A 19651-nucleotide genomic window follows, 5' to 3' on the forward strand; every position below is an offset into this window, starting at 1 on the left:
AACATTTTGCACATTATGGGTGGTGTACACTTTCTGCACCGCATGAGAGACCTTAAACATTATTAGATGATGTTAGGGTATGCAGATTTGGAGAGCGCATTATCACCCGGGAGGGTATCCTGGCGCTGAGCAAATGCGAGTCTAGGCAGACCTAGGGCCTATTGTGACTACTCTGAAAGCCAGGTCTTCATCTTCCTGGGGAATTCAAGAAGTTAGGAGGAGGTTCCTATGTGTAGTGGCAGGACGTTTAATGCTTTAGGAGCGATGTAGGATAAGGCTCAGCTGCCAGATCTCGTTCTCCATATTTGTGGGATTTCTGCAAGCAGGAAGCTGGGCGAGTGGAGGTGTCTGGTAAGTTTGTGAAAGCAGATGTGATTTGTTGAGGTATGCTGGGACAGTGTTATGTATTCCCTTGAACGTGCGAGTGAGGAGTCTGAATTGTGCTTGTTCGTGAATGGGGGGGCCAGAGGAGCTCCTTTAGGTGTGGTGTGATTGATGCAAGTGCAGTGTGGGAGGCTGCGGGTGATTCTGGCCACGGGTTCTAAATGGTCTGCAGCTTTCTGGTGAGCTTTTTGTAGCTCACCGGCATAGAGGGGGTTCACATTGTCCAGCTTGTATGTGACAAGGGCATGTGGGACGGTTTTCTGAGTGCTGATTGGGAGCCATCTAAAAATCTTCCTCAGCATCTTCAGGGTATGGAAGCATGAGGAAATGACAGTCATGTCGGGTTTGCGGTTGACCACGCTCCTGAGGTCCTTGGCGTGGTTTGTGGGGCCTAGCTCAGTTGGCCACTACGTGGAGTCCTACAGTGAAGTGCTCTTCCAAAAGATCACAATTTCGACAGTTAGCCTCCATCTAGAGGGTGATTTCAGTAATGCAGGTCTTGAACTAGATCTGGGCACCAGGCATCTTGTCTATGAGGAAGATAATGAGATGTGCGTCATTGGCATAGGAGAGGATGTTGATATGGGAGTGGATAATGCTGGTTAGAGGGATCATGTATGCGTTCTAGAGGGTCAGGTTCAGGGAGGATCCTTGCGAAATTCCGCAAATGTCTCCAAGATGTACGGTGCCAGGCAGACTGAGTGTAAAGAGCAGATCCATCGGAGTGCATATCCTTGGATTCTGATGTCATGTACGTATTGGATGAGGGTGGGGTAGAAGAGGTACTGGAGGATGAGACCCACTGATTCTTCTCTGTCTAGTGTCATATGGATGTTATACATTACAGTGATGAGGGCTGTTTCTGTACTGTGGTTGGGTATGAAACCAGATTGCATAGTGTTAAGTACTGGTGGTTGTTGAGTATTCCGTGTTTGCTGTTGATTTTCTCTAAGACCTTGGCTGGGAATGGGAGCAGGGAGATCGGTCTGTAGTTGGCAGCATCAAAGGGTCCGCAGAGGGTAGGGAGAACAGTTTCATGTTTCCAAGCATCTAGGAAGATTGCAGAAGAGGTGGAGGCGTCATGAATGGGTATGGGCATCATGCTGATGGGTTGCAGTCCTTTGGAGCAAGCTTGTTGGGGGCAGAGGTCCAATTGGGCCCCTGAGTGGATGGACCTCATGGTGGCGGCGGTTTCTTCTGTGTTCAGAGGTATTTACCGAGGTCTGTTAGGTTCGGTTGCAGGCTGACTTTTCAGTAGATGGCACTGATTTTGTTGCTGAAGAATTGAAAAAGATTGCTGCAGAGGTACTGCGAGAGGGTGATCAAGTTGGAGGCGGCTGATGGTAAAAGGAAATCTTTCACAATGGCAAAGATTTATTTGCTTCTGATGGTGCTGGCATCAATGTGGTCTGCCAGAGTGGCACGCTTGGTGGTCTGGTTCACTGGGTAGTAGCGTCTTAGGGCGGATACGAACGTGCGCCATTCTGCACTGTCCTGGCTCCTCCATTTGTGCTTCAGTTGTCTGCAGTGGCATTTACTCAGTATGAGTTCCTCCATTTAGCAACTGGCCGGGGTTCTGAATCTTGCTGAATTTGAGGGGGGCATGGGGTTCGTGCAGGAGGTGATTCATTGCTGACATTTTTTGTATGTATATATACTACTTGCAATCACCGGTCAGTAGTTATAGTTCGGACCTAGTTTCCATAGGAAAAACATATTTTTGTTTTGCCAATAACTTTAGCTCTGTTTGACAAATTCTAACGACATTTTGAAAAGTAGTTTGCTACTCCCTTTAGCTGCTGCATTCAAATTTTATGGGAGCTTCGTTAAAAGGGAGCCAAGAAAATGCTGGGGTCCCAAAATGCTTTTTTCCCATGCAATTTCTATAGGGATTTCTAGACACAACTACAACCCAAACCACTGGACGGAATTACACCAAATTTGGCAGAAAGTTAAATCTTGATCCAGAAGAGCGCTTTTTGTGACGCACCACCAGGCAGTTTTTGGCCCCGGGGACCACCACCTCCCTGGGGTTAGCCCTATATAAAAAAAGGAGGGGTGCCGCACAGCCCCTGTCCTTGAACCATTAATGGCCCTGGGGACTACGAACCCCTGGAGCAGGCTCCCTATGTTCCGAGATGCCCACCCCCTGGACATAGTAGTTTGCTGTCACCTAGCTGGAGCTATTACAGCTCCCGCCAGGCGAGAGCAAATTAAGTCAGCACCCAGCTGGAAGTGGGCTTTTCATCTTTATTCAAACATATGAAACAATTCCTCCTGCATGCAGGGAGCAGCATTTTCTTTCTGCTCCCTGTGTGCAAGAGCAATGAGACCATGGGGAAATTGAGGATCTCCGCGCAGTCTATGCAACACATTCAAGGAGTAGTTACATTGCCAAAATTACACCAGGCATGGTCACTGGAGGGATTACATTGTGATGCTTTACACAGAGGTAGTGTATAATGTGCACTAAATTACCAAAGGTTAAAAGCTTAATTATAGTTATAGTTAGGAAAACGTACTTTTCATATACAAACAAAGTTTAAACTACACAAACTTAAAAAATTCTGAAGTTATATTTACAATTTATCCACCACCTTAAAAATTTTATATGTAGCGGACCTCGTTATACACTCTTTTCAGCTCACTAACCAGACAACACAAACTGTAACTTGCCACTAGGTCATTACCTATTACTACTTTCTTGAAGTGGCTGTAGGTATGATATTTTATTTACTTTTTTAAATACATTTTCAAATAAGTCTGTGGCTATGTGACATAGTAGTTTCACAAAATCTTGTGAAATTGCACAAAAGTACCACAGTGACAGATATCACTAAGGTTAAAAGCCTTATAACTTACAAAAATATTTATCCTACTTAACTGCAGGACTCAAACAGGATAATCTCTGCATCATAATGTAGAATCCTGCCAAATTTCAGGTGAATTCCATTTAGTCGTTTTCACGCTACGTCAAATACCACAGTTTATCGAAAATGCATTGGTGGAGAAATGCATTATGGGACCCCTTTTTTTTTTTTATCTTTGCACTCCCTCAAAGATTCACCACAAAAATTGCGCCATCTAAAAAATGTAGAAAATGCTATAGGCCTGGAAGGTTTCGTGAGGATTCATAAAGGGGTGGAACGTTTTTGTAGTGAATCCTAGTTTGTTTTAATTGGATAACAGGAGCTAGCTTAGCCTCTGGCTTGCAGACTCGTGCCCCCGTCACCTAGTGACTTTTAACCTACTTAGCTTACTCTGTCTTAGCCCATTTAATTATTTAATTCATCTAAGATGACTGCCTTGTTCATAGTTAGGCCACTTGTTATGTTATATTATCAGTGCCACCACGCTAAGACGTCAAGATCAAGCAATAAAGACAAACAAACAGTAGGTGTACACACTTAGGGATTTTCACTCTCTATATTTTCGAGGGATTGTTTATAATAATTGCCGACCTAAGCATGTCTGTTATCTATTGTTTGGGAACACACCTACGTCAGGGGTCCTGGTAGATCTGTATAAATACCTCGCACTATAGACAGATAATCAGAGGGATTCCGACCAGAGGGCTTCGCCACCATTGCTGATACTGATGCTGCACGTCATCTTGACGCTGACCCAGTCTTCGTGTCCCTGCGGAGTCTGAGATAGAGACCTCATTCCAAGGTAACGAGGGTTGGGGGCTCCTCTCATGGACATGGCATTGGCAGATTAGGTTTAGCAAACCCAGCTCTCCTTTAGGTAGGAGGTTAGGCCTATCACATTAGGGTATTAGGGCATATTACATCTCGTATGTCTTTTACATGCATTGCTAGACGGTGGGGGTCTTTGTAATAATGACTCTCGTCTTCACAATTCTGTTTCTTGCATTATTCATTATCCTAATCATTGCAGCCCATGCATTATATCGCAAACTACAGTTGTGTTAAATAAAAACTATTGAAACTTTACTGCATCTTTGGTATGGCCTGTGTTTGTATGAGACATTATATATCTGTGAGAAAGGGGTAATCTCCGTTTAACCACGACACTCCCTGAGATGTCTTATTCTCGAGTCCATGCGTAAAGGCTGCCACAAATCACCTTTTACTATTGTGTTTCTGGTGAGGTGCTGCAAGTGAGCCGGTAAGGTTGGGACAACACTTGCGACTTGTAGGATAGGCATAGTCGCCTGCAAGCAAAAGTACTGTCATCCTTTAACCAGCAGTTTTGCCTAGAGCAAGAGTCCAAACTACGACATTTTTAGGGAGCTAAAATCCAATGAATTCCTATCATTGTAAATACCAACTATAAACAAAGATTGGCAAGCAGATATGGGGCCTCATTACGAGTGTGGGGGTCTGAGTATGCCACAATCGCAGTGACGGTCAGACCCCCACAGTCAAGGTGGTCCGCCCATCACATTCCAACCCTGACGGGCGGACCTCCCAGGGGACCACTGTCACTGCCAGGAACATGGTTCCCAATGGACTGACTGCGGTCTGAGTTGTACTCAGCCGTGGCAGTGCTGAATTTGGCTCTTCCTGGCAGATTACAACTCAGCCTTCTGTCAGCCTTTCCATGGTGGGGAAAGGCTGGCCCAAAGCCAGAGCCGGAAGGGCCCCCTGCCCAGCACAATCAGAAAACACACTGTCTGCTTTGCAGACAGTGCGCATTCCAATGGTATTGGAATGCTATGATATTGGCCTCACCTCCCTTAAAGGTGCTGAGGCCAATATTGTAGCACTGTTACCGCCAGTCAGCCTGGCAGGAACGTGTAATACAACGTTCCCACCAGTCAGCCAGGCGGGAACATTGTAAAATGCTGGAGAGTGGGAAAGGAGCAGGGGGGAACGCAACCGGTACGACTGTGGTGTCCTCCCTGTGGCTTTGGCGGTCCCATGATGGGACCGCCAAACTCGTAATGACGCCCTTAATGTGATTTCTTTCTTTTTATCTACTGTATTTGTTATGTATTTGCTTATTGGTTTACATAATCATATGACCAGAAATGGGTCTTTCAGTTGTTCATGTAGTAAAGCTGAAACTTTACATATGCAGTCTTCCCTATTTTTTTGTGCTTCCTTGCTACTTTTTTTAGTATTGTGCTACAACACATCATTAACCTTAGAACTTAAGAAATACTTACTCTAGTTACTTTCAGCACACAAAAGAATCATCTATACACCCTAATATCTAATGCTGCCATATTTAATATTTTAGCAAAACCTGACTGGTCGTTTTTGCGCTATGCGAAATACAAAAGTCTATGTAAAATGCATTGGATTTCAAGCCTGTTTTGGGATCCCCTTTTTTGTTTGCACTCCCTTAACCGAATGTCACAAAACATTCGGTATTCCGACATTGAAATGGGGGCGGCAGGGTTTGCAAAGTTTTGAAGACATTTGTCAAACTATGGCAAGATATTAAGGGATAAAAATAAAAAATCTCTCTCTCTCATCATCCTAACTATAACCAGGACTACAGAGTGGCTACCGACACTGTAATATATCCAAACTGATATTAAATTAATGTGTTTTGACCCAACACTTTTCTGTTGTATGGCCTATTTCATTTTACAATAGTTGTTTTGAAGGAAAATCTGTGCTGAAATAATAAAACGTGGAAATACATATTTTGAAAAGTATTAAAGAATCTTTTTTTTTCTTAAAGTAATATATTATTTTTTATGGTTTATATTTATTGGCTACTGGGGTTCTGTCTTAATTCTGTAAACAACCTAATCCTTACATCATTAGAAAACTACCAGTATCACTTACAAACTAGTCGTATCTCAGACCAGCTGAAGGTGACCATTTTCACCAATAGTCAGTAGGCCTTTGATGTCATCCATGACTTTGGACAGTTACGGTCACAGTAGGGATTTAGGACCTCTTTTGGATCTCCAATCAGTAATAGGGAAAGAGGGCATCATTTATTAAAGGTATTACAGCTGCTTGCCCAAATTGTGGTTGTGAAGTGCTCTGCACACCGCAAAGAAAATGGTTGTGTGACTTTTGGAAATAGATATGCTGATGAGGTCTCCAGATTTTGTGCCTTAACTGCTTGTGATTTGAATGGTGAATATCAAAATGAGGGAACGGATGGGACCAATTACAACCTCTTCTTACAACAGCAAATACATGGGAGGAAGTTAAGAAACTACAAGAAGTATCAGAAGCAGAATAGCAAGGCTGGATTGGAGCAAGATGTGCCAAAAAAGACAAGAATGAAATTTGGGTTTCAAGTGATTGAAGACCTGTATTGCCAGATAGCTTGTTGTCCCTTATGGCAAAGCATTACCACAGTCTGGCTCATGAAGGTAGGGATGCAAAGGTAAGATTGTTTCGAGAGACATGGTTCAATCCCAGGTTCAGACTGAAGTAGCAGAAATGGTATTGCTACCTTTGATGTCACAATAATCACCTATAAGTGACAGGGTTTGCATTTTGTTATTTGAAGTCTCTGTAGAACAGTAATTTTAAGTGATGTGATATAGCCCTAAAACTTCATGTATAACTAATTAATTTGATTATGTGTGTTTCCTGTGTTAATTAATAGTTTCCACTAAAAAAGTCTAAACAGAAATGTTTAAATGTTACATGCAAAGGTTGAAAATGCAGCTCTGCATTATATCTAATGAAATGCATTAACATAGTTAATTTGTTTAAATATACTATAACGTGAACACTGACAAAGCTTATTAATGATAAATTCATAATTCTAAACGTTATACGTGTCTTGCTTGACATAAATGAATGTGCCATTTTTATTCACTTTAGGTAGCCTATTTGAGGCCTGCAAGGCCCTGTTTCATAAAGGCATAAAAAATGTTTTGCCATTCTTGCTAAAGTGCCATTCTTTTCATATTTCGATCCCATGAAATGTTAGCATGGAAACAGATGTCATATTGTTTTATCCCTAGTGAGCCTCACAAAGTAACCTTGAATCCAGTACATTGTGGAACTGTGGAAATTGTCATATAGAACTGTCATTTGAGTTTTGATGCCTAACCTTCTACCCCTTGAGCTCATTGTAAAAAGCCACCTACCTTGTTAAAAGCATAATTGGAAAATACTTTAAAAAGACTGGCGTTGAAGCATTGCATCACAGATGTGTTGTGTGCCAACAGATGAATGTAGGCAAAATAACTGCAGTAACACAGAGTAACATAGGAAGTTCAAGAGGTTTCTTCAGCAGGATGCAGTTAGATTTTATTGAGCGACCCTTGTGCAATGGGCTTAGACAAGTCCTAGTGATTGTATGCATTTTCTCGTATTGGGATGAAGCTCACCCGACTTCGAGAAATGACAGTCTCACAGTAGCAAAGCTGTTGTTAAGAGAACGCATCCCACGGTTCAGTTTCCTGACATCTCCGAAGTTAACTCGAGGAACTCATTTTAATAACGAGGTCCTGACATTGCTCCACTTGTACTACTGCACAAAGCAGGGACTGCATTGCAGCTATTGACCTGAGGCTTCCGGTCTGGTGAAACAAGTCAATGAAATGCTGAAATCCAGACTGGCTAAAATGTGTGCTTCCACTTCTTTGAAATGGCCTGATGCACTGCCCCTTGTGTTGATGAGTCTTCGCGGTCTTCGAGATGAGGGAACAGGACTGTCTCCCCAGGAAACCTTCATGGGAAGAGCCATGATATAACCAGCCGTGCCTGCAAACGTGCTTGTGAATACTATAGGTGGCATGGTTCTGATTACTTCAAGGAACTGACTGATGTAGTGTGTTCTATGTCTCATCAGGCTGCAGAAGCTACAGCTCCGCTGCAACAAGGGCAGTGCCATGATCTCAGTCCCAGAGACTGGGTTATGGTGAAGAAGCATGTGTGCAAGACGTGCTTGGAGCCTCAGTGGAAAGGAAGTGATCATGGTCACTACGACTGCTGTGAAGTGTGGACGTCTTCCCAACTGGGTACATGCAGCACATATTTGCAGATTCCTTTGTTCCCTTAATGATGTAACAGCACCTCTCCTTGAAGTGCTGGTGGTTACAGTGAGACAAAGGTAGCAGGTTAGTCAAGCGTTTGGAAACAAGCAAGAATCTGGGACAGCACATTTTCGGTCTGAGGGGGTCTGAGTGAATCAACCGTTAAAGTCGGTGCAGAAGGATCTCATCCAGAGGTGTTGATTCATCAGATTCAGATCCTGGGGAAGGACCTAGTGCTACAGTAATATGACTTGTGCTTGGAGACCTGTGGCCAAGAGAACAGAGAGAACAGAGTTCGCCTGAAATACGACTACCACACCCTATTCTGGAAGAGACTAATCTGGGCTAAGTGACAGTATTGGTGAAGGGCAAGTAGTCTGAAATCAAAGACAGCAAGGGTATCCTGCCGGAGGTATTCCTCACCTGAATGGACATATTTTGCTGCAAATGACCGAGAGAGAAAACATGGAATATTTTACTATAACAACTGGAATCCAGCTGAACCTCCTCGAGCTGAATTTTGTGGCTGAACTGAGCTTTGAAATTGCATTGCCACTAGACAGGCTAAGATATTTTATCCTGGATGTGATTATTAGTGAATTTTAACTGTGCACGTATTAGAGACATTCAAACAGATTTTGTAGGGAAAAAAGAAGAGTACCAAAGTCCAAGTTTCCAGCAACATCATAGGGTTGTCATTTAGAAGAACACGGAGTAGGGTTATGGAAAACTGAAAGATTTTGAAAATAACATTTGAACTTGGTTGCATAGACATAGTTTGTTACTTTTACACAAGTGGGAACTAAAGCAAACTATCACTACTGCTGCATTTTATTAAACGTTCTGAATTTTGAGAAGTCATGGAATCTAGAAACAAGACTAGTAGATGTAGCTACCTTTGTACGCAATTACCTGCATCAACTGCAAAAGGAATAACGTTACCATCATAATCCATTGGCTTATTGTGACTTGTAGCTTGCTGATGAGCTTTCTGTTTGAACGAGAATATTCTCAATACTATTATTTGAATTATGATTTAGTTTTCTCTGAAATGTCTACTCTTAAACACCTGAACAAAAACTCCAAAGCAAAGACCATAGAAACAGTGGAAAATTCTTTAAACCTACCCTGTCATTAGACACAGTTTATGCTCACAGAAACAGCTTGACGTTTGCCCTGACAAGAGTTGAGAAAGATTTTCTGAACTTAGTTGAAGACAGGAGAGGAGGAATGAAATCTAGGGCAGAGAAAGGTAAAGTTGAACATAAATGGGAACAGGAAGTTGTTAAACACTGGACTGTAGGGCCTCAAGCTGTCTTGACACTAGACTGGAGACAAAGAGAAACTGTGCATATTTAGGGAGGGATCTACAACTGACACAAAATTTATGGGAAAAAAGTGAGTGTGACAACACGCCTGAAATGAAAAACTGTTGGAATTTTATGCTGTCAGGATGAAATCGTGCTATACCTGGAGTTTATTTTATTTGTGGGGATCATGGTTATTTTAGGTTGCCCAAAGGATGGTATGGTACATATTAGTTAGGTATCGTTTTTCCCAAGATTCATCATGTGGAACATTTTCATGACCCTATGTGGGAAGCAATAACTGAACCAAAAGAGGTGCCAGTGGTTCAGAAAGTGTAGGAGATATTTTTGATGCACTGATTCCATCTGTAGCAGTGATTTTGAATGACATTCAGATAAGTTGTCCTCTAGTGTAGATAAGTTGAAAACAGTACAACTGGTTTTATTAATTGTAGATACTGAAATGATTACTACAAGATTGATGGTTTTGCAAAATAGACTTGCAATAGACATCCTTCTCGCAAAGGAGGGAGTAGTCTGTCGGATCGTAAAGGCTCAACAATGCTGCACTTACATCCTTGACAACATTAAGGATTTGAAGAAATATTTTTGTTGATGACAGATTTTTTGTACATATAGAGAGTGGAATTGTTGAAAGCATCTTGAGACCTCTGATGATATCTGCTCTTTGCGGATTAAGTGTATTTGGACTTAAAGGATAGAAGAAAGTGCAGGTGAAGAAGGGAGTAAAGAGGAATACAGCAGAAATTGAATTTGAGACTAGACGTAGCAGATATTATGAGGACACAAAGCATTTAGAGCAATCCAGACAATCTTTCCTGGACCAACCTCTGAGGTTTTAATTGATCTCTCTGATGAGAAATTACAATCTCATGTGATGATTGACCATCAAATTGGGGACTGGTGCAGCGTAAACTTGGCTCCACCCCTGATGCCACTACTTTAACCTATATGTATACATAACATTTCATATGATATGTGTTCTAACTTTATTAATAAAAAGTGGTGCACTCAAATTCAGTAATGAAGAGCATTCACTATGGAATTAGAAAATCATATATATTGCGTGCCTTAACCTTAGTAAATGAAATGTACTCACTTGAAATAAGTAAGAAAAACGTATTTGTAGTTCAGTCATAGTTCTGTTTTTGTATCCTTAAATGTATTGCATTTATTCTAACATGAAGCTTTGAGATTATGTAACTGACAACAGAAATGTTGTAATTAATATGCAAATAAGTAACACACAAATAAGTGTGCATCACTGAATAATATTCTAATCTAAAGCTGTCCTTACTAGGCCTGTATTTCTTTCAACATGAGAAACTGTTTCCATTTCTGCAAACATGTCAATTTACTGTAGATGCTTTCACACAAAATGTTAGTTTGGAAATAGGTGTACTATTGTTTTAGTAAAAGAGAGTCTAAGAAAAATACCTTGATGGAAGAACATGGGGAAGCAGAGTGAGGGATGGCTGTACCTTATTAACATATGTTGCCAATGATGTTTAGAGGACCAAGGACAACAGCGTTCTCAGGTCTGCTCTGGGAGAAAATGTAAATGTTTCAACTTACAATGTGAGACTGAAGAAGACAATGGAGCTCATGATGGCATGATGAGTAGTTTTCACAGATGGATTTCAGGGCACTTTCCCTTTGGACTTGGAGAGGTACAGACCTCTGACTTTCCCCTTGTCCTAATGGTTTGCTAAGTGTGGCTTAGGCTAACACTTGGCTCTCTCTATGAAGACTCTTGACTGAACTTCTGAAATGCTGACACCTTATTTTCACTTCCCTATATGCCTATGCACACGATTTTCTCTTTTTGCCATAGTTTTGGACTTTTTGAGATTTTCTCCACCATTTTTATAGATTAATTTAGGTAGATGACCTAGATTGTACACATGAATATGATAGAAGACCGAAAACCTTTCTCTGAGCATCAAATTTTATTGCTGATATTTTGTATTGCTGTAACTGAAGTCTTGGTTTGCCATATGCTAATTTGCCTAAACTTATTTAGGAGGATTATTTATCCTGTCGTTATTCTACATCTCTACAGCATGTTTTTGAAGTTCGTTTATATTAACTTGACTGCTAACTTGTAATAAAATCCTTAACTTTATTTCCAATTTGGGTCCTTATTTTGTGACCAAGTGGCGACACTGTAAATTGATGTTGATATGGCTGAGAGCTGACTTCATACATCTTTACCTTTGAAGAATAAAGACCCATCAAATAGGGAAGATGGGTGAAAAGCTCCATCAAACCAGATACTCTCTTGAACAAGTTCACTGATCTTCATCCTAAAGCCCTCTGCACTGCCCCATGCTTCCACTAAATGTCATAGGATGTTTCTTTAAATTAAAAACACATTTTCCACGTTCATAAGCACCATTTATGGACACCAGTCTTTTCAAAAAGCATGAATGTCAGACCATGAATGGGGTGTGATGAACTCAAAGAAGACCGGGACTACTAGGTCAAGGTCAACCCTTTCTGCCCTGGATCCACAAGGTAGCATTGTGAGCAGTCACAGGCTTTTCACAGAGGTATTGTGTGTGTGGGGGGGAGGGGGAAGCACAAGCTCAGAACTCAACAATCAACCAACAGACAATAACTTTAATGTCCAGCCTAGCACTTCTTTTTTATTTAAAGAAAAGAAAGTACTTTTACTCACACAGCATTACTAAATAATACACAATCCAACTTAGTATACTAACCAGTGATCCCTTTAGTACTCTGTATATTACTCCTCACACTGGTCCTGAAGAACTTAGAACCAGAGCAAGAGGGGTGGTTTGGGTCCCACACAGGATGTGGATTCACTATCTCAAACTTGAGAACTAGCTTGAGGTGGTTCTTTTTTAAAGTGCCCTCGTCAGGATGCTCACCAGTACACAGCCTGTGCGAAGAGAGATGCTTTTTCAGCAGGTAATACTGTGGCTGTGTACAGCTTGGAGCACTCACCACTCAGGAACAATGAAGTGTGAGTTTTTCTGCCCTTGGCTGTCATCAGCCTCTCTGAAACAGTAATCAGGGATAGACAAAAGGGCACACCTGACCTAGACACTTCCTCACTTTGCTCAACAGAAACTGAAGTCCAACCCTTCAGCCCTACTGTTAACTAAATAACAGTGCTCAGGATGAACCAGCCCCTAGCTAAAACAAATGAGTCCTAAAGGGAGCCCTGTCTCCATCCTCACTTCAGTGTGTGGATCTCCACCCTCCAGCCACAGGAATGCAGGCAATCCACTTTGACCGTCTGGGGAAGATGCCCTCATCCTCCATCAAGTGCTTGCCACACCAGAGGTATCCATAATGGATCCCACAAGCCTCCGTACGCAGACTCATTCACACAGAGCTATAATACTGCACATGTGCTACACACATACACTACATACACGTTATGCCAGTATAAGGTTCTGTGCATACACATAACCATGGAACTTCACACTATAGGGGCCTGTATGCCACACTCTTAGTGACACAGGTAAAACGGTCTGGTCACACTATCAATCTGCAAAAACACAGTGTGCTGCCACCACCGCCTTATTTGCTATACCCTGGACAGGGATAGTAGCCCACTTTCCGCTTTCAGAGCACATTTGATGTGCCCCTCTAGGTCATAGGACAGGTCCAGGACCTTGCACAGCCATAGATAGGCCTATGCTTGCATGAACACATTTTGATTAGCATAGCACTAAGGCTAAAGTAATTTGTAATTTGTCATGTAATTTTACATGTGAAATAGAAGATCCCTTGCTACTAAAAAAGGAATCCCAGGACTGAAAACCTCTCAGCGCTAACGGTAAGGTAGTCTGCACACGTACATGTTTTGCTTCAAACATTGATAAACCACGTGTCATTTTTTTGGAAACAAAAATAATTTTCCTTCCTGTTTGGGGGTTCAGGACTGTTAACTGGTACGTTGCAACAAAGGTAAAAAGGAAAATAATACATACATGCTCTCATTAGGAGATATACTGTCGTTGAGGTAAGACCCATTGCTGTTCTCCATTTCTGCTAGCCTGGTGGAACAAGTAAAAATAGCATTCCAAATCAAAAGGTTTGAACACATTTCATTTTAAAATTTCAAAGAGCATAATAGTGAGCAGCATTAAAATACTGGAAACTACGACAGGATAAGACATTTCCTGGATAGATCCCAGACTGCAAATCACTCAAAATGACCTTAAATTTAACCTAGAGATTATTGCACTCGTTCGGGTGAGCAACTAAAATGAAATAAATATACATTTCCCTCAAGTTTTCAAACATTCTAAACGACAGGACACGAGCCCCACATGCCTAGCAGATTTTACCATGAGACACCTTATCTTTTAATTGTACCATGCCACCTTAAACAGCTCAGTGCTTTAATAGGTCCCAAACAGATCACAGCTTGGCTTGTCTGAACTTTAATAAAACGACTGAATTCCCAGAAATCACATTATCTCCTGTCGAAAGAGAGAGCAATTATGGGCAGCTTCACTTCCACCAAACCTTTTTAGTTTTCTGCTGAAAAAAATAGGATAATTTGCACCCAGAGCCCTCTCAATTGTGTAGTAAAGACCATTATGTACTTGTGCGGTCACTAAGACTAATGCTGCAAAATGGATGCTACACAGCGTGGAAGCAGTAAAAGTGAGGTAAATTATTACACTAGCTTCCTGCCTAACTACTGCATCAAATATGGTCTTTTCACATTGTGTGCTTTGTTTTAAACCTTGAGCTTAGATACCTAACCTCATTATAATTTACTTTTTAGAATCATAACTTCTATTAATTTGTCTGAATGATTACAAGTCTTCAAACATGTTACACTGTATGTGTGTCACTCAAAATATTCTAATTAAGTTACAAATAATGTAGGCATCTTGATATAAATGGGTTGCATTATCACTATTAACCACCGGATCTGTTAGGTGTCTAGGGTTCCACGAGGAGCTGTCGTATTGGCAAGATGTGCCCTCTTCGAGCATTCCTAGATCCCTTTCACCTTTGTTCTTTCTCTAGGTTACCGAGTTACCTTCTTGAGCATTTCAACTCCTACACCATATCTTTTCCAGTTTACAAGGGGAGCCCTGGTCTTTTTGTACCTTGTTTTCGAATTAATTGCATCTTTCCATGCCCATGTGCCATTGCATCCCAGAAGTCAAGGAGGTGTAAAAAGGGGGAGAGGGGGGAGACAGAGGAGATAACCTCATCCGGAGTATTGCTATATTTTTATTAACAGTCATCAACTCAAGATTCACCAATGTATTGGCATATCGACGTTAACGAAAGTTTCCCAGACAACTGAGAAAACCTATTTTGGGTTTGGGCAAAACTTCAAGCCAATTTTCTAGAAATCTCATTCAATACCGGTCTCCAATAACTCTGGAGTGTGCACGGGACACAGTTGAATGTAAAAAGTCATCTTTTCTCCTTGCACTGCCAATATCTGACAGTATTGCGGCTGCCCTTCCAGCGCAGACTGCCTCAGGATTAATGCACAGTCTATAAATCCTTGAGTTGCACTCATCAAAATTAGCATCTTGTGGTCTCTTTTCAAGGAAAATCTTAGACATCAGACAATTGTTAATGCCCTTTCCCTCCCATCATCATCTTCCATCTGTCCTAGAACATCATGAGGGGCCACCTGTAGGAACTGCATGACATTGTATACTGTCGGGATTACTTAATATCTGTTACACTTGATGTTCGCTTGCAGCAAACACTGTTCATGTATCATCCTATTCCTGTAATAACCTGTATAATGCATGAGGAATCAGAACATATGTGAGTTGTGAGTGCTCTTCCTGTACTTATTTTTTAGTTTTTCTCCCTTGTATGAGATCTTGTAATAGCCCGATCCCCTCAAATTCCCATTCCTCAAATCCCCCCCAATAATTTGAGATTTCAGATCACCCTTCCTTTACCCATGTCCGTTCTCCCGTGCAGTAGTACCTTTCTGCACAAACTTGTCGGTTTTCCTTGGGTCAGGTTTTCAGTACTCACACTCATAATATATTATGTTTGCTGTGAACCTGTACACTCACGTACTTTTCAGCAATACAATGTTGAAAACTTAACAACTACTCCATCATGAAAAGCAAACCACACTGTCATGCAGAAGACATATTCATGCATTACTTGTAAGGCAGCTGAAGCAAAGAACTTATGTTATCAGCCATGCAACACTATGTTCAGTTTTTCAGGATAATATTTATGTGCTGCAAATTTGCTGCAGGCCAGTGTTTAAGACGAAGATCAGATTTCACAAGGCAGTGTCACAAAAAGAACTTAAGTTGGAAGGCACACATCTTCATATTTTCGAAAGAGGTATCATTAATTCAGCATTACTACTTCAAGAAACGGAATCTTTTCTTTTGTGAGAGCTTTCAAAAGGCTGGACTAGAGATAAACTTCACATTCTAGCAACTGTGTATACCGTCCCAATACCTGTCAATGTATTTCCGATCTCCAACAACTTGAAACCGAAATAAGCACCACAGGTAGATCTAGATGTTTGCTCCACGACTGCATTTTTATGTAGCTTTCCACCAGTATTCATGGCTAGGGTAATTGCCAGTTTTCATTCAGGTATTCCTTACGGACTCACTTACCGTACTGAAGTGTGTTTGGCAAGACAGATGGTCAGCCACCCTTCTTCTGTTATAATGGAATGTAGATGTGCCTCAATTTTCAAAAGCTTGAAACTCGGCCAGGTAGTAAACCCCAAGAAGATAACATCGTAAATATATCACAGAAAAAAAGTCAAATATTCACCTATCCCCAGAATTCCATCTAAATGATCTATAATATATTTTGTAAAGTAACATCCGAGAGAGACATGGGATTTTTTCTGCTGGGTAGTCATCCACATAGTGCCAGAGGTAATATTAGGAACATATGGAGAGTTGGGAAGGCATGGCTGTTGGTCATTTGACATGGAAAAATGCTTTTAGCCTGTGTGCTTTGAGGAACTGCATACAAACAGCTTAGAGATCAATAAGTCCATAGGCTCTCTTTCATTTCCAGTACACCAATCATATAACAGATAATTGCGTGTCACTGATGAACTCTTCTAAAAAGGGAGCTATTTCTGAACTTCTTGTCCACACCTTTCTTGTTTATGTATTTGCTATGTTTACTGTAGAGTTAAAGAAGTTCCTTCCTCCAGAATCACTGTCCCAGACCATATTCTGTGCACCTATGAGAGACGGGAGGTACAGCAGTTCAAGTGGCACCAACCTCCTCTCCACAATGAAGAATTCTCCAATGCACTGTCTTGTGGCAAAAAAGGAATAGTGCCTGAAAGGCATGCCCTTAGATGAATCTTCTATGGATCTGCTCCTCCCGTGGTGCAAGACATGCACCATCAGAAAGTCTCTGTGCTAGGTTGTTACACTGGGCATAATTTACCCAGTAGGCAACACAGTGAGAATTACCAATTCCCACAACCTAGTCAGGTGAGCACCACAGAGGCAAACCAATTTCACCTTCGGTTAGTTAAGGTAAAAGACTCTTGATTTCACGCATATACACAGAAACCTCTTGGAAAGTTGCAGTGTTATCCAGTCAATATCAACACCTGCGGACCTGTAAGCCCTCCTGATTCAGTTCTTGTGTGAATTACAAGTGCCATATGTACAGGAGTGAAAGTTGTTGTCCATTTACAGAAGCACTGGCGTGACAAGTACATTTGCAGGCCTCGGCCTTCAAAGAAGTCAGAAATAAAAATGGATGTGCTAGCAAATGTGACTCTTGACGGTGAGCTTTACTTATTTTGGGGGGATTTCTTCACCCACCGTAGTGGAAGACGCAGCTGGATTGCAGTTAGAGCCGACTACATCAGCATTAATGTAGGTCTTAAAATTGTGTCATCTTCCACTCGCAGGTAATGGAAGGAGTTTAATCAGCGAGTCTGAATACATCCAGATTTCCTTTATTTCTCTCGGTTAGGATGCTTAAAGGAACATACAAAGTGGATTCTTTTGGTACTAAATTCAAGTTCACATTAGAGCTTGGAACCCCACTGTCTGGCATTTTCTTTGACATTTTAATTAAATTCATTTCGTGCCCAGTCATTGAACTAGACTGATCTCCCACAAGACATGAAACTGAAATGCACTGTAAACCTGAGGCCTTGGTTATCACATAGCTACCTTATTAGCTGCAGCTGTATTTCAGCTGGAGATCCATCTGTACTTTTTAAATCTCAAACAGGAACAACGAACATTGTCCTGAATGTCCAAAGTGCATCTAAGGCTTTGTGGGTCAGAATGGGTCATGATGCGAGGAGGGCTCAGACAAAAATAGTTTGAGCATATTTCTGACAATTTAGAGCCGCTAGATCAAAATGCACCTAGATTACAGCCTGTACAAGATGCATCTGTACAAGACACAGAAATAAGGCTTCAGCTATTTGCCCGGAAAAACATCCCCTCGAAATGTAAAGTATTTCACCATACCGGTGCTCCTAGGTTCCTCTGCTGATTTCACCACTGTTTATTAAAGCACACTCAAATAAAGACTGCAGAACACCATATATGCCTCAGCAACAGCACTAGAATGGTTACCCTCACTCCTGGTGACCAAGGAGAAAGATTATAATTTGACCATTCTATGGTCAATCAGGCACCCATAAATGTTCAGTACCTGGATATAGAAGTAGTTTATTTATTTCAGCTAAAAGCTACACAAAAGAATATAAATATGTAATTCTATTAAGACTTTGGATCAATTAAATACTTAATTGCTTTCCATGAGCCTTCCCTCGGAAATGATATTTGTTGGAAATCTATGCTAACTGAAATCTGATTTACAGAAATGATTGTGGTTTGACCATTTCTCAACATTTTTAAATGTCAAGAAGTATTTAACAGTGGGTGGGAAGAAATGGATATCAATGAAAAGACTCCCCTACACAAATTATTCTGTTAGATCACTGACGCTTGCTCCACTCACCTGAAGACTTTCCAGCCTTCTTCAAAATCTAGTAATCTTAACAGCCCCTCAAAACACACACACACACACACACCGTACACCCTGACAGTGGTCAAGGAAGCATTCTTCCAGCTGAGGATCCTCAGAAGACACCTCACTTACAGTGCCCCTGCACTCTGGTGCCAATAGTATTTCATACTTGGCCCACTGAAAAAATAATCAGGTATGGAAAAAGACTATTTGGAATCCGAAAAAACTAGTTGGACTCCAATCAGAATGTTTAAAATGCAGCAACAAATATAACCACCTGCCCTGAAGAAAGGGACCATGGGAGGTCTATGCAATAAACAATACAATTATTTCCCTTCAAGAACAAAACACATCTCAATAATGCTTGGTCTCACATTTAAAGCATGGCTAAACCTGAACACTCAATGTCTGTTATAACACCCTTTCCCTCTCTACACTTCCACCAACCCCTCTGATCTCCCACTCTCCTGAAACTCACCATATCAGGATCCAAATATACTGGAATGGGATACAAGTGTATCTTCAGACAAGCCTACACATTGCACAGTAACTTCCAAAGCACTAAATATCCCTATCAACACTTCTCTTTTATTAAAGTCAACAAAGTTCTCCTTGCTGCACTTCAAATTAATACCAACAAGTCTGATAGAGAAATCATTACAAACAAATTAGAAGACAGGATCCCTATGCTTTGAAAGAATTGAGTTCTTATGGTATCCAATACAAGCTATGTAATTAAATGTAAACAAATATGTTTACCAAATTTACAAAGTGCTTTTTGACAATTTGTAGAGACTACTAAAAAGGCAGACTAACATTACGCAGCTTTCAAAAGGGAGTCATTGGTTACTTATAATTACTCCATGGCTTCTACTGGAATGAAAGGGGGGAAACTATCACTGATATAATCAAATATGCCAGTGGGTATGTGATGCGGAAAAAAACAACAAAAAGACATAGAACATCAATTTGCTGAGTAAATAACCTTTCTGCACAGAGAATCATTATCAAGCTCATACTTGATCAATTTATGCATAAGGGTAGCTGA

The 19651-nt window shown here is 41.1% G+C and overlaps 1 protein-coding gene across 11 annotated transcripts in view; it reads right to left on the bottom strand.

Annotated features, from left to right (window-relative positions):
* DMD (dystrophin) overlaps window positions 1–19651 on the bottom strand; it is a 6960831-nt gene that overhangs the window by 106265 nt on the left and 6834915 nt on the right. For all 11 annotated transcript variants that reach the window (XM_069204760.1, XM_069204753.1, XM_069204756.1 and 8 more), the window contains one exon: window positions 13605–13670. In XM_069204760.1, coding sequence (XP_069060861.1) covers window positions 13605–13670 — 66 coding nt within the window. The remainder of the gene's footprint in view (window positions 1–13604; window positions 13671–19651) is intronic.

This window comes from Pleurodeles waltl, chromosome 8 (assembly GCF_031143425.1).
Source record: "Pleurodeles waltl isolate 20211129_DDA chromosome 8, aPleWal1.hap1.20221129, whole genome shotgun sequence".
Classification (NCBI taxonomy): Eukaryota; Metazoa; Chordata; class Amphibia; order Caudata; family Salamandridae; genus Pleurodeles; species Pleurodeles waltl.